Source organism: Papaver somniferum, chromosome 6, assembly GCF_003573695.1.
Source record: "Papaver somniferum cultivar HN1 chromosome 6, ASM357369v1, whole genome shotgun sequence".
NCBI classification, from domain to species: Eukaryota; Viridiplantae; Streptophyta; class Magnoliopsida; order Ranunculales; family Papaveraceae; genus Papaver; species Papaver somniferum.
In genome coordinates, this window is record NC_039363.1 from 51,447,855 (window position 1) to 51,460,325 (window position 12,471).

The 12,471-nt window shown below is 33.9% G+C and overlaps 1 protein-coding gene across 1 annotated transcript; it reads right to left on the reverse strand.

Annotated features, from left to right (window-relative positions):
* Positions 1 to 6,656: 6,656 nt before the first annotated feature.
* LOC113287542 lies at positions 6,657 to 9,626 on the reverse strand. The gene is made up of 4 exons (XM_026536323.1): positions 9,033 to 9,626; positions 8,736 to 8,845; positions 8,135 to 8,239; positions 6,657 to 7,458 (listed from the first exon to the last, which is right to left on the reverse strand). The coding sequence occupies exons 1-4, from the start codon at positions 9,409 to 9,411 to the stop codon at positions 6,724 to 6,726; spliced, it is 1,329 nt and encodes a 442-aa protein (XP_026392108.1). The 5' UTR covers positions 9,412 to 9,626; the 3' UTR covers positions 6,657 to 6,723.
* Between the last annotated feature and the right edge of the window lie 2,845 nt (positions 9,627 to 12,471).

The window sequence follows — 12,471 nt, forward strand, 5'->3', positions numbered from 1 at the left end:
ATTACAAAGATGAATAGGCCTAAAGTCCACTGTTCTCTTACGACAATTATTTTTAGGTATCAGAGATATGAATTTGTGATTCATTTGTTTTAGCATGTACTTAGAATGAAAGAAGGATTGAACCATTTTGACTAAGTCATCACCCAAAGTCTCCCACATGGTTTGAGAGAAGCCGGGAGGAAAACCATCTGGACCAGGAGGGGTCCAAGATTTCATATCAAAAACAATATTTTTTATCTCTTCAAAAATAGGAGGGGCAACAAGTCTAGCATTGTCATCATCAGTTATACATGGAGTAATAAAATAATGATAACTAGAAGGAGAAGTAGGATTTGAAGTTCTGCTCATATTAAGAAAATGAGATTTGAGATTACCAGCAATGACTACTCTCTCAGTCAATCAAATGCCAATTCCAGATTGTATAGAATCTATCTGGGTTCGTTTCCTCCTGAAGTTGGTTTTTTGGTGGAAATAAGCAGTATTTATGTCTCCTAACAATAGGTCATCATCCTTACCTTTTTGTCCCCAATAATCAGCTTCGGCATCATACCAGTAGTTGAGTCTATTCTGCAATCTCACAAACTCATCATCAAGAGGATTAGTATCATGAAAATTAAGCAGTTCAATTTGAGACTTTACCTCTTTAATTTCAGTAGATATATTACCAAAGTGCATGTAATTCCAATTTCTCAGAATATGTTTATTAAACAAAGTTTTTGAAAATCTAAATGCTCCAGAGCTAATCAAGTTAGAGTTCCATGTATTTGTAATAAGATATTTATAACTTGGATCTCTAGACCATATCTTGTTCACTCTGAAGGATTTGTACGTGTTAGACTCGATTCTAGAAGTGGCCAGCATAATAGGACAATGGTCACTAGAAAGAGGTATTAAGTGGTATGTAACAACATTGGGAAAATTGTTTAGCCATCTAATATCATCCACAAACCTATATAATCTATCAATAATAAGTTCTTGACCTTGTCTTTTATTGGTCCAAGTTGAAGGATTACCTATATATTGGATACTATGCAGACACCGCAATCGAAAAGATCGTTGAAGGTATCCAGTTGGGTTTATGATACATGATTACCACCTTCCTTTTCCTCTTGTTTAAGAATGAAGTTAAAATCACCAATTACCATCCAAGGCATATCCATTTGGATAGCCAAATTTTGCATTAAGTCCCATTGCATTTTCCTGTGATTATCATCAAGAGCACCATACAAAAAACTCACTAGAGAATAGTCAGTTCTCGAATCCAATTTAATAATACAATGTAAAGAGTTAAATTTGGATTCAACAATTTTGAAATCGATACCATCTAATTCCACACCAAGTAGAGACCTCCAGACTGGCCAATAGGATTTAGAAAATTGAAATTTGGGTAACTAAAAGACGCAATATATCGTGTCATCTTTCTTGTGGTATTTTTGGTTTCAATGAGGAAAATGATGTCAGGATCGTTTGATCTGATAAGATCTTTCAGATGGTTTCTAGTAGATTTGTTACCAAAACCAAAGATATTCCATGAGAGAATTTTCATCATATGCAAACAATTTTTGTACACAAGTAAAATATTTAAAATAGGAACGTAGTCATGCTTTCAAAATTTAGTATAATGCTTGTAAAAGGATATGTTTTTAAAAGTTACCCGGTACTCCCCATTGGTGTTTGTAGACTGTTTAACCCCCAAAAAAAACTTGCAAAATTTTGAACTTTGTTGTTGTCTTTGTTGTTGCTGAAGCGTTGTCGGAAATGAAGATAACCCGCGAGGAATGCTTATTCGCAATAACTGAGACAATAACGTTCTATATTCTATCACCAAGCCTACATTTACATTTGATGTAGATATTGTTCACGTCCATTTCTTCTTCTGCCCATTTCCAAACGGAGATGCCATCTTTTAGTGATTTATAATGTTTTTAGTTGTCATCTTCCACTGCCTCCAAAGTCTTCTATATACTAGCTTTGCAAAGATTATTCATTCATCTCTCAACGGTATAATCTTCCACTTGATCCAATAACATTGGTCTTTTTTCCTCTCCAAAATTTTGTAACCAATTGATGAGCCATAATCATTGAGCATGGATAATACCACCAAAACACAGAGGACCGTCTTCTGGGTATTCATCATCCTTTAAACCCACATTATCCTTCAATAGTGGGAGCTCATGCCTTTTACTTGTATGAATCACAAACACCACATGTTTCCTTTGTAAATTTGACTTCAATTCTTTAGTATTTTCTTTGACGTAATTATTGATAATAAACTGATAGTTTGAATCTGCCATTTTCATTTGGTTTAGAGCATTATTTCTGTCTAGAAAATCGATGATGAGAAGGATTAAAAGTGGAAGATAGGGCAGAAAAAGGAAAAATGGTTTGACTTTGTAACTGTCGTAAGGTGGCCGGTACGTGTGAGTAACATGAAATACTAAACCAAATGCAAATCAGAGTTGAAACAACCCAATTCCTTAACCTTCTTCCTGACAGGGTTTGTAATCATGGCTTCAACAGCTTCAAAAAATATAACAACAACGGCAAATGCAATAACAACAACAACAAACGCGATAGTGACGAATTCGACAAACGTCATTGGGGATAAATCAGTCTGCAAAACATAATGGGGAGAAAGGTAGATTAGTGAGACATTTAAAAACAAAACCCTAGTTTTAGTGTGTAACCAGATCTGATGCAAATTTCAAAGAAAACATCCAACAATAACGAAAACCACGATTATTTAAGGATTAAAACCCATTGAAAACTGAAGAAGAACGAAGAAAAAAAAAAGATTAAAATTGAGAGATTAGTTTAGAAATTTTTCACTGAGTTGATTCACCGAATATCACCTGATTCTCGATTTGCGAAGTAATCGCTGTCTGTGTATCCAATATCACATGCGTAAAAAAATTTAACTACTTAGGTTGTTTTTGACATCAAATTATTGAAATTAATCTTGTTTAAATGGAAAGAGAAGAGAATACATCTCAGGAAAAGAATAGAGAAACAATGAAAAAAGAAAAAACAATGAAAAAAAATTCTATAAATCACATGAACTCTCTAAAAAACCCACTAAATTTGTATTTATAAGTCACATAAACTCTTTGTAATATTCTCACAAAATTACTAGAAGTCTTAAAATCTAGTTCCTCAAATAAAAAATATATAAATAGAGTTTTCATTTGACAACCTCCATGCTAATCCGCCGACATATGGTACCAAGTACTAACTGAACGACATATGGTACTAAGTACCAACCGAGGAATTTGCATTACAGACCGAGAATACGAGGGCTGGCTTTAAATTTTCTTTTTGGTTAATCAACATATTTCAATCCATTCAAATCAAAATACTGATTACATGATCGCTTACAAGATTAATAAAAACATTAAAATACAAGATGATTAAACCCCTAATACAATTAAAGATACCAATTACAAGTATATCGCGAAGTGAAAGAGTCATAAAACGTAAAGATACCTAATTTTTGTTTATGTAGTAGGGAAAAGTAATGGTATTATCCGGAATCAATTCCGACCATTTAATTTGATTTTTTCCTTCTTTAATAAGATGCTCCCAAAAGAAAGGAGTACTTTGCTCGTAATCTTGTATGCCCAAACGAACCCGGATGTCCTAAATCTCTGATATTAAAAATAGGTTCAAAGCGATACAGTGTTGCATGATTGATGTTTTTGAATCGAGAATAGACAGCCACGATCCAGCCATGAAGATTTGAAAAATCGCACGCAAAACGAAGAGACAATCGACCAAAATGACGAAGAAAAAAATGCCCCAAATGGCGAAGAAATATGCCAAAAGACATCAAAACAATGGAAAATACGTTTTATTTGATGGGAAAATGAATATGTTTTATTTGATTAACTAATGACTAAAACTTAAAAAGAAAAAGGAATCTTGCTCAGATCTGGTCCAAAATAACCAAATCTGGACAAGAGGTTATAGGGTTTTGTTTTTCTTTTGCAGAGAGAAGCAGGGCTGGCTTTAACTGAGGACGCGTCCATGAGCGTACATTAATATTACCTCACTGGATCGGCTATTGAATTGATCGCTAATTTGCTTCAAATGGGCGGTTATTAATCTAATCCACCACCTTCTATACATTTTTGGTTGTTCTTTCACCCCTCTTCAGTCTTCAGAAATGTCACGCGTTTTGCATCTGAATTAACTTATTAATGTTAAGGGGAATTATATTTGTAGCCCAAATAAGATTTTTCTTATATTACAAACCCGTCATCAAGATACTATATATTAGAAATCCAAAATTAATTTTATAACTACTAGTTTTACTATACTAACCTTTTAGTAGAGTAGTTATCTTATTTTTTATACTAGTAATTATCCTAATTATCCACTTTTAATCTACCGTAAAAATAGTCAAAAATCGAAAAATTAGGAAAATCCCAACAATCAAGTTAACCTAATTTTTATCGACCCGTTATTTTCAAAACGTGAAAAATACTAATTTTAATTCCTAAAAAAACTCCCTAAAATAAATCATTTTACCTTGTTTATCTCCTTAAAAATAGTATTCCTTTAATCTAATAACGAAATTTATTCCATTTTTTAATCCTTTGACTTCCCTAAACTAACTTATTTAACTCCGCATAATGTCACGCGAGATCAGTTAAACTCTTTTTCATTTTTTCGTTTAGTGAAATTTGCAATTTTCATAGTGACGACATAAGTGAAAATCACATTTTTCCGGTGATTTTTGTGAAATTTCAACTTTTCATACTGACGTTATAGGTGAAAATTACTTTTTTCCAGTGAAAAGTGAAATTAATGGGTGAATTTATTGGGTGACCAAACAAACCCCACTGGTTACCAAGGTCTGATTTGTGAAAATTCAAATCTTTACAAAGGTCTGATTTGTGAAAATTCTGATTTTCACACGGTATTAAATTGATGAAAATTCTAATTTTCAGTGAAATTTAATCCGTAACGATACTGGTGAAATTACAATGAGGATTCCAGTTTTCCCTAATTGATAACTGCAATTATCACCTCTAAAAATTGGTGAAAATTGTAATTTCCATCTACGATTCTAGTCCCATTGAGCGAAAATTGCAATTATCAGTGTTTCACTTTCAAGGCAATCCCTAGAATCAAAAGACAATAATAAACATATATGAAAAAGAACTAATCAAATAAAAATACAGTTCAACATTTCAATTCCATTTCCATGTCCACCACCAAAATGGGTCATCTACTATTGCAGTAGCTACATGAGATATACAAGAAGAAAAAAGGATGAAAAGGTATAAGATGAACGATGACTACTATCTCATATTAAAAAGTTGTTACTCAACTAGCTAGTCGTAATTGCACAACTACCATTATCATGATAAGGAGCGTCTCCAAAATCTGCATCTGATGTTGATAATACATGTAAAAACCCTTCTGCTTTATCTCCTGTTGTACCCATTTCTTATACACTTCTTCTTTTTCTCTAAATTTATGGATTTTTGTTTACACAAAAAAAGAAGAAAGAAAATGTATCGAAATCTCATGAACCACATGAGAGAAAGAAAAAAAGAAAGGAAAAGAAGAACAAAGAAGAAATGTTTAAGATGAGAGAATATAAAGAGAGCATATAATGGAGTGCTGGGAGTTGATTACCGAAATCAACGTACAAATAGGAAGATATTTCATGAGATATTTATGGCAATCAACATTTGACCGTAAATATTGTTTTTTTTTTTTTTTTTTTTAAATAAGTTTAGTCAAATGAATAAGAAGGATACTTTTTCTTTTTTTAAAAACAAGAAAGATACCTTAGTCTTACATAAAATATAAAAGTTTAAATTTAATTTAAAACTATTGATCTTAACCGTATATTTTGTATTTTGGGTTATACGTATGTAACATCTTAATGACTGGTTTTTAAAAGAAAAAGAAACCAAATTTGGGCCACTCTAAAATTTCCACCTAATGTTTATACTAACTTCGTACCAAATTAATTTGAAAGATAAAATAAATAAAATAAGAAAGAGTTACACCAATGTTTACCATGTGATTCATATGGTCGGCATTGAGTGAACATCGCGTCGTCACAACTTATTGCGTTATATAGACCTTTACTATTCACCATTTTGTGGGGATAGACTTCATCGTGGTCAAATTGGTCGCGTTTGATTTGACACGTTTTGGTTCTATCCAAAATTCCAAACAGATTGATATTATGATTTACTCCAAATCAGATTATCTTTAAAACGGTCATCACTCATTAACCTGATTTGCTTAGATTGTCTAATCAGTCAAACAAACTGCAGAATATTATTAGTGAAGAGACCCAAGTTGGTAGGATCAAAATCGATCCAAAATCCAAGTCACACCCATCCAAGGCATATAAGGTTATCCACAATTGTCACTGTCAACTGTTTCTTTAATTTGTATTACAAGTTACAGAAGTAGCGGTAAAGTGACATCAAATGAAGGCACTCAAGTTTGTGGCCTTTCAAATTACATCGAGTTCAACTGTCCGGATGGAGACTGTTACGTTATATCAATCACATTCCAATCTAAAACACGTCGAACTTGGTATGGCAAACAGTGTGGCTCATCCAGTAAAATTTCATATGGTACTTATCGTCTAGTAATTATATGGAACGTTCCTTCGAGGCAGAGAAAGCTTGTAAAACAGGAAACAGGTCTTTATAAAAAGCGATCCTCATGAAAACTTTCATGTTACATTACAGTTCAAATTGTATCCAACCACGAATCGAAGTCATCCAACAGTTTTGAGCTAGAATGTGAGGAAGATGCCGAATTAGAGGGAGCAGCCAAAGGAAGAACATCACTTGTTACTTCTTGTCTTGGTAGCATAACTGAATTCTCATGGTTTTTCATATTTGACGTTCCACCGAGTGAGTCATCAACTGTGTCATCTATATCAATATTCATGGTTACCTTAGTAATACTAGACCTGGAACCTAGTCTAGAATTAGGTTGTGAATTGGAATTTCCTGCAGCAAATCCGCCAATGTATGTTGGATTGACCTGGTTTGCAACTGGGTAATTACTGATGCTAGAGGTGGAACTGAGTATATCCATTTCACCCAATGAGTCTAGAAGAGTATCAAGCTCTGCCTCTGCTGCGGCAGCCTCAAATTTTACGGCTTTATCTTCTGAGCATGGAACAGGACAAAACTCGGCTCGTTTCATGGGGTCCAAAGTTATACTCAAATTAGAATCTGACATCTGTAAATCATCTACTCCTGGATTTAAGAGTTCCGCCCCTTTACAGTGGATAACCGGGACTAGATTTTCATCATTTGTAGAGGACGAACTTCTACTTACAGTCATAGGCGGCATAGCTTCAGCATTGTAAGAGGTACTTTCATCCACATCAATGTGTCCATCAGTATTTCCACTTATACCCAGTTGTACTTGCTCAAGTTCCCGACTGATATGGTCGTTCAACCCACCTGTGCACTGTAAATTAAAATATGAGTAGTGATGACAATGGTGGCAGATAAACACAGAACACATGCACAATATTCCATGTTTTAAATCTAATGAAAGTTTGCTTGAAAGAGATAAGTTCTAGAACTTCCGCAACAAAAGCACCAGCCACAAAGTACTGCCTATATTAAAATGATGACAGGATTAGTCTGTAATTTCAATTATGATTTTGGGTAAAAAGGTGTGCAAATGCCCCCACTCAACTAAACAACTTACGACCAATTTCTATCATATTCAAGATGGCGTAAATTTGAGCAAAAGTATCACGCAACAATGAGAAGAAAGAGATATCTTAAGTCATGTCTAGACTGCAAACAAGATCTTCAAGCATTACTACCCCCAAGATTAACAAGCTGGTGTAGCACCCTTATCCCGCAAGTGTTACATGCTCAATTTTCCAAGTTCCGACTACTTTATGATAGTTTAAAGGTAAAGAATGGCGGAGATTGTACGAAGAAATAGAAAACAGATATTAGACTACTTTATCTATAACCAAAGGATTACTCAATAACTTCCATCAAGCTCCAATAGTATAATAAACCTCCTACTCTCTCTAGAATTTACAATTTTATTTCACAACACTGTTATTAATATCGTTGAGCAGGAGATGCAAATATTAAAGCATCAATGCAGGAATCAACTATACCAGCTCTGGAGGTAGCAGATCTGCTTCAATCAACAGCCTTCGTGAAATATCGATCTTTTCTAGTTGCGCAGCAAGGGCATGCAGATCCATGGAGAGTGAAGCTGCCTAAAAAAAATTGTACAAGAAGTAGCATAATAAGATGATAGCAATTACTACCATGGTTACACATCACAAAGTAAAAATGTGATAAGCTTAATATAGGTCCTCGAAATTTTACAAAACAATAACCTCGCAAGCATTGTGTTTGAAACCTTCGTAATGTGCTTACCATGACAAAATCCCAACACAGTGTAATTTCTTTATTTTGCCATTCGAGGGAGACCATCTATAATATAGCATTCTTCAAAAAAATTGCTCGTTACCTAAGCCCTATCTAATCCATGTGTTACGAATTGAAAATAAATTAAGCCATATGAATTAAGTACCTACAATTGAAAATCAGTATATAGCTTATATAGTCATGCTTGTACTTACACTCCAGGAATGAATACTAGTGGTAACTTATACATATCACTACATCCTATGGTAATCTACGGTTGATGCATTAACAAAGGAACTTCTATAATGAGCAGGTGTGTGCGCTTGTTCAAAAAGACGTTACCTCATAACCTGAACTTGCATTGTCATCAACAACGAAATTATCATCACTAATCCACGACAACACACTCTCTCCCCTGACAGAAAGCATAGAGCTGACTGCCTTGTCAAAATCTGCAAAGCAGAAAAGAAAACTCAGTTTTTTTTAGTGAAATCCAAATTCTTCAGATTTCTGCTCTTCACTAATCAATGAAAAAATATATCTTGAGTCAGAACCCTCATTGTTCATGAAGAACACAAGACAATTTAATAAACAACAAATATGAAACATGAAAAACAGAATTTAGGGCAAAGAACAAACCAGGAAGAGCATCATAGAAAGAATTAAAGCAATCCAAACTAGAACTAGACTGAGATTGAGCCTCAGAAATTAAGTAACTGAAATCCGCCCCTTTACTCTTTGGCTTAACAACATCATCACCAGCACCACCACTAACTTGACTAGTACTAATGAGTTCTGCAGCCGATTCAAACTCATCCTCATACCGATCCCAATTTGAAGGAAGCCCAGAAGAACCCTGGAATGGACTTGATTTTGGTTTACCAGATGGATTCTTCGTAATTCCTTCTGTTGGAGTAACAATTAAAGGACCTTTTGATTTTTGATTTGGGTGAGGTTTTTTGTTTTGATGGTGTTGAGTGTGAGCTCTTTTTGACCTTGCTAGAGATTTCGCATCCATTTCAATAGGGTTTTCTTTTCAAACAAAACTTGCTTTAAAATTATAGAGATCAAACCTCTTCATTAACAGAATTCAATTTGTACTTCCCGCAGTTACACCAAGCACGTAAACAGAAACCCTAATTTTTAGCCTTTTCTTTTTTCTTTCGATTGATTTGATTCCAAGTCCTATTTGCACTTCAGGTGATACAGCCACTGACGTCCAAGTTCACAGAATAGTTACAAACTAAAACCAACTTTCCCCAAATGTAAGCGGGCCACTTTATCATTTTCACGTACAAAATTTAGGGGTGAGCATTTTACCATCCGCGGATTCAACCGGGACCAACCGTATTTTTGTGGATGGATGTCCAGACCGTTCACTAATGGGTTAGACGCGGATGAGATTTTTGAAATCCAACGGATGACGGATTGGGCCCGGATGCAACCTTGAAAATCCGTTGGACATCCATATCCGTTAGATTAAGCGCATTTATATAGTTTCTAAAAAATATATAGATAGTTTTAGAAATTTTAGGGTGTTTGCTTGGAGGGTTCTCCATGACACTTCTATATTTATATACATGTATAAAATGTGTAGGTTCTATAAGAAGTCATCTATATATGATTTATTTTTTCATTATAAATTTTAACTTACACAAATCCATTGGATTATCCGCACCCAATCCGTTCATCCGTGCATCCATTGGATGTTGGATTGGATACAGATGCCAAATTTGAAATCCGTAATGAATTGGATTGAATGCGGATGAGGTAAAAACCGGTCCATACCGGCCCATTCTCAAAATATCAAATTATGATTTTTGGGCACCATCCATTTAGCTGAGCAACCATGGATTACCAGTGAAGTTGTTCCTAACAATTGGGTCTTTTTCGAGGATGTTGATTTCCAAAAGTTTACGAAAAATATTCCTTTATTGGCAATCACCAAAGCTATAAGTGGTCTGAAATTCAAAGACGATAATTCAACCAACGTTGGAAAGCTAATACTGGTATTCCTTTATTGGCAATCCCCAAAGCTACAAGTGGTCTGAAATTCAAAGACGATAATTCAACCAACGCTGGAAAGCTAATACTGGAGCGTCATATTTCAATAGAAGGGTTTCACTTGGATTCTTAGGTCTTGTTTGGTAAAATTTATGATTATCTATTTACGATTATAAATAATCATAAATTGATAAATGATTTTGATATAATTATTTTTAAAATAAATTTTTTCAAACACTTTTTTCAAATAATTGATTATCATCGAATGATGATCTCGAAAAGGAGAAGAAAGAACAATGATGTACGGTATTTTTTAGTACTATGTTTTTTTGATGTCTCTCTCTCGATAGTTTAGAGAAAATAAGAAGAAAAAATTCAATATGAGTTTCTTACAAAAAATAATTGATTATAATAAATTTTCATAACAATTTTTTCCTGTTTATGGAAATAATGGATTTTTTCAATTACGATTAAAATAAGCAATTATTATAATGGTTATCAAATGCATATAGAATCCATTATAATCTGCATAATGGTTACCAAACAGCCCCTTAGTGACTAGAAAAATGAGATATCCTGATACAAATACAAAATGTCTAAATTACCCTTTAGCTAAAAGTTAAAACCTAAACCTTTCTAATTCTAATTCAAAGAAACTGCTCATCTTCGTCTCCTCTTTCTCTTTCTCTCCTTCACTGTAACTCATTCTCATTTGAATTCACTTCATCGTTTTCGATTAATCGACGATTCGAAAAACTTAACATCGTGGATTCAAATCGTTATTAAAGATGAGGAAGAAGCAAATTGATTGCAGTGATAATCAACATCTCAATCAACCACCGGAGGATCAAATTCATCACCAACAACCTAATCAAGAAGTTGAAGAATCACGATTTCAAACTCCTCAATAAGAACCTATGGTTTATGTTAGGTATTAATCGATAAACCCATATGTTTTTACTCGTTTTTGTGCTTAAAATAGGTTGGATTAAATGAAATTGAATTCAAATTAGGGTTTTAGTGTAATTGTAGTTTACGAAGATATTACGGTTAGGTTTGGATGTATACAAACCTTAATTCTGAATTAGATGTGGTATTACGTCCAGGTTTATCAACTGAAGTTGTTAACCGTAATTTGTTACGGTTTGATTCTCCATAAAATAAGCCAACCGTAATTTTTCGTGTATCCTAGAAAAATTTGTTACTGCTGGGTTCAATAATTTTTGGTGAACCGCAAGGTTTTTACGGTCTGTGTTTTATATATGCTAACCTAGCTGTAAATAAACCAGAACCTTCAATTTTTTTTTCCAGATTGGCTTGTGTTTCCGATCCATCAATACTGATTCTATAAGTTCTATTTTCTTGTAATTTGTAGGAAAGATCATAGAGTAAAGGCTAAGAAGAGGAGAGGAAATGATTTAACGCCAAAAGATATGCATACACCTCGCCATGAAATTTTTTGTGGGGTAGATTATAGAGGTCTCCACAAGAACGATAAGAATAAGAAGGATATGATTGGAGGAAGTAGCTCAAGAAGTTATGAATCACCTCAAGTGGAAGATAATGTTTTCCAATACATGGAAAATGATCTACAAATTAAAGGGGAACAATTTGAACTACTGATGATATCGAAAGGTGCACTCATGATTAGGCAATGCACCACATGAGGAAGAATCTGATGATGAAGAAGAGATTGAAGAAGAAGAAGAAAGAAGAAGAAGAAGAAGAATTTATTGTTCAAATCAAATGGAAAGAAATTGTTGTTGCTTCATCTGAAGCTACACCTCAACCTCAAGTGAAAGAAAATAAGCCGAGGAAGAAACCTCACCAAAAGGCAAGCATATTCCTAAAGGCAAATGCATATTGTTGCCTAAGAAGAAGAATGGTAGACTTTGGGGTGAGGCGCCTGATAGGTCTGCCATCTTATTTAGTTATCCACATTTATGGGTTTCTAAAGTCTATGAGAGCAGGGTAATAATCTCAAAATTTCACTTATTTCGCATGATTTTGTTCAACTTTAATATATTAATTATTTGGTATAATTTAATTTAACAAATTTGTTGTTTATATATTG

What these genes read in the sequence shown, in the direction of transcription:
- LOC113287542 (XM_026536323.1), bottom strand. Translation starts at nt 9,411, where the DNA reads ATGGATGCGAAATCTCTAGCAAGGTCAAAAAGAGCTCACACTCAACAC. An exon ending in TTTCTATGATGCTCTTCCTG is followed by an intron (nt 8,846 to 9,032) that starts GTTTGTTCTTTG and finishes TCTGCTTTGCAG; the next exon opens with ATTTTGACAAGGCAGTCAGC. An exon ending in ATGCAAGTTCAGGTTATGAG is followed by an intron (nt 8,240 to 8,735) that starts GTAACGTCTTTT and finishes AATTTTTTTTAG; the next exon opens with GCAGCTTCACTCTCCATGGA.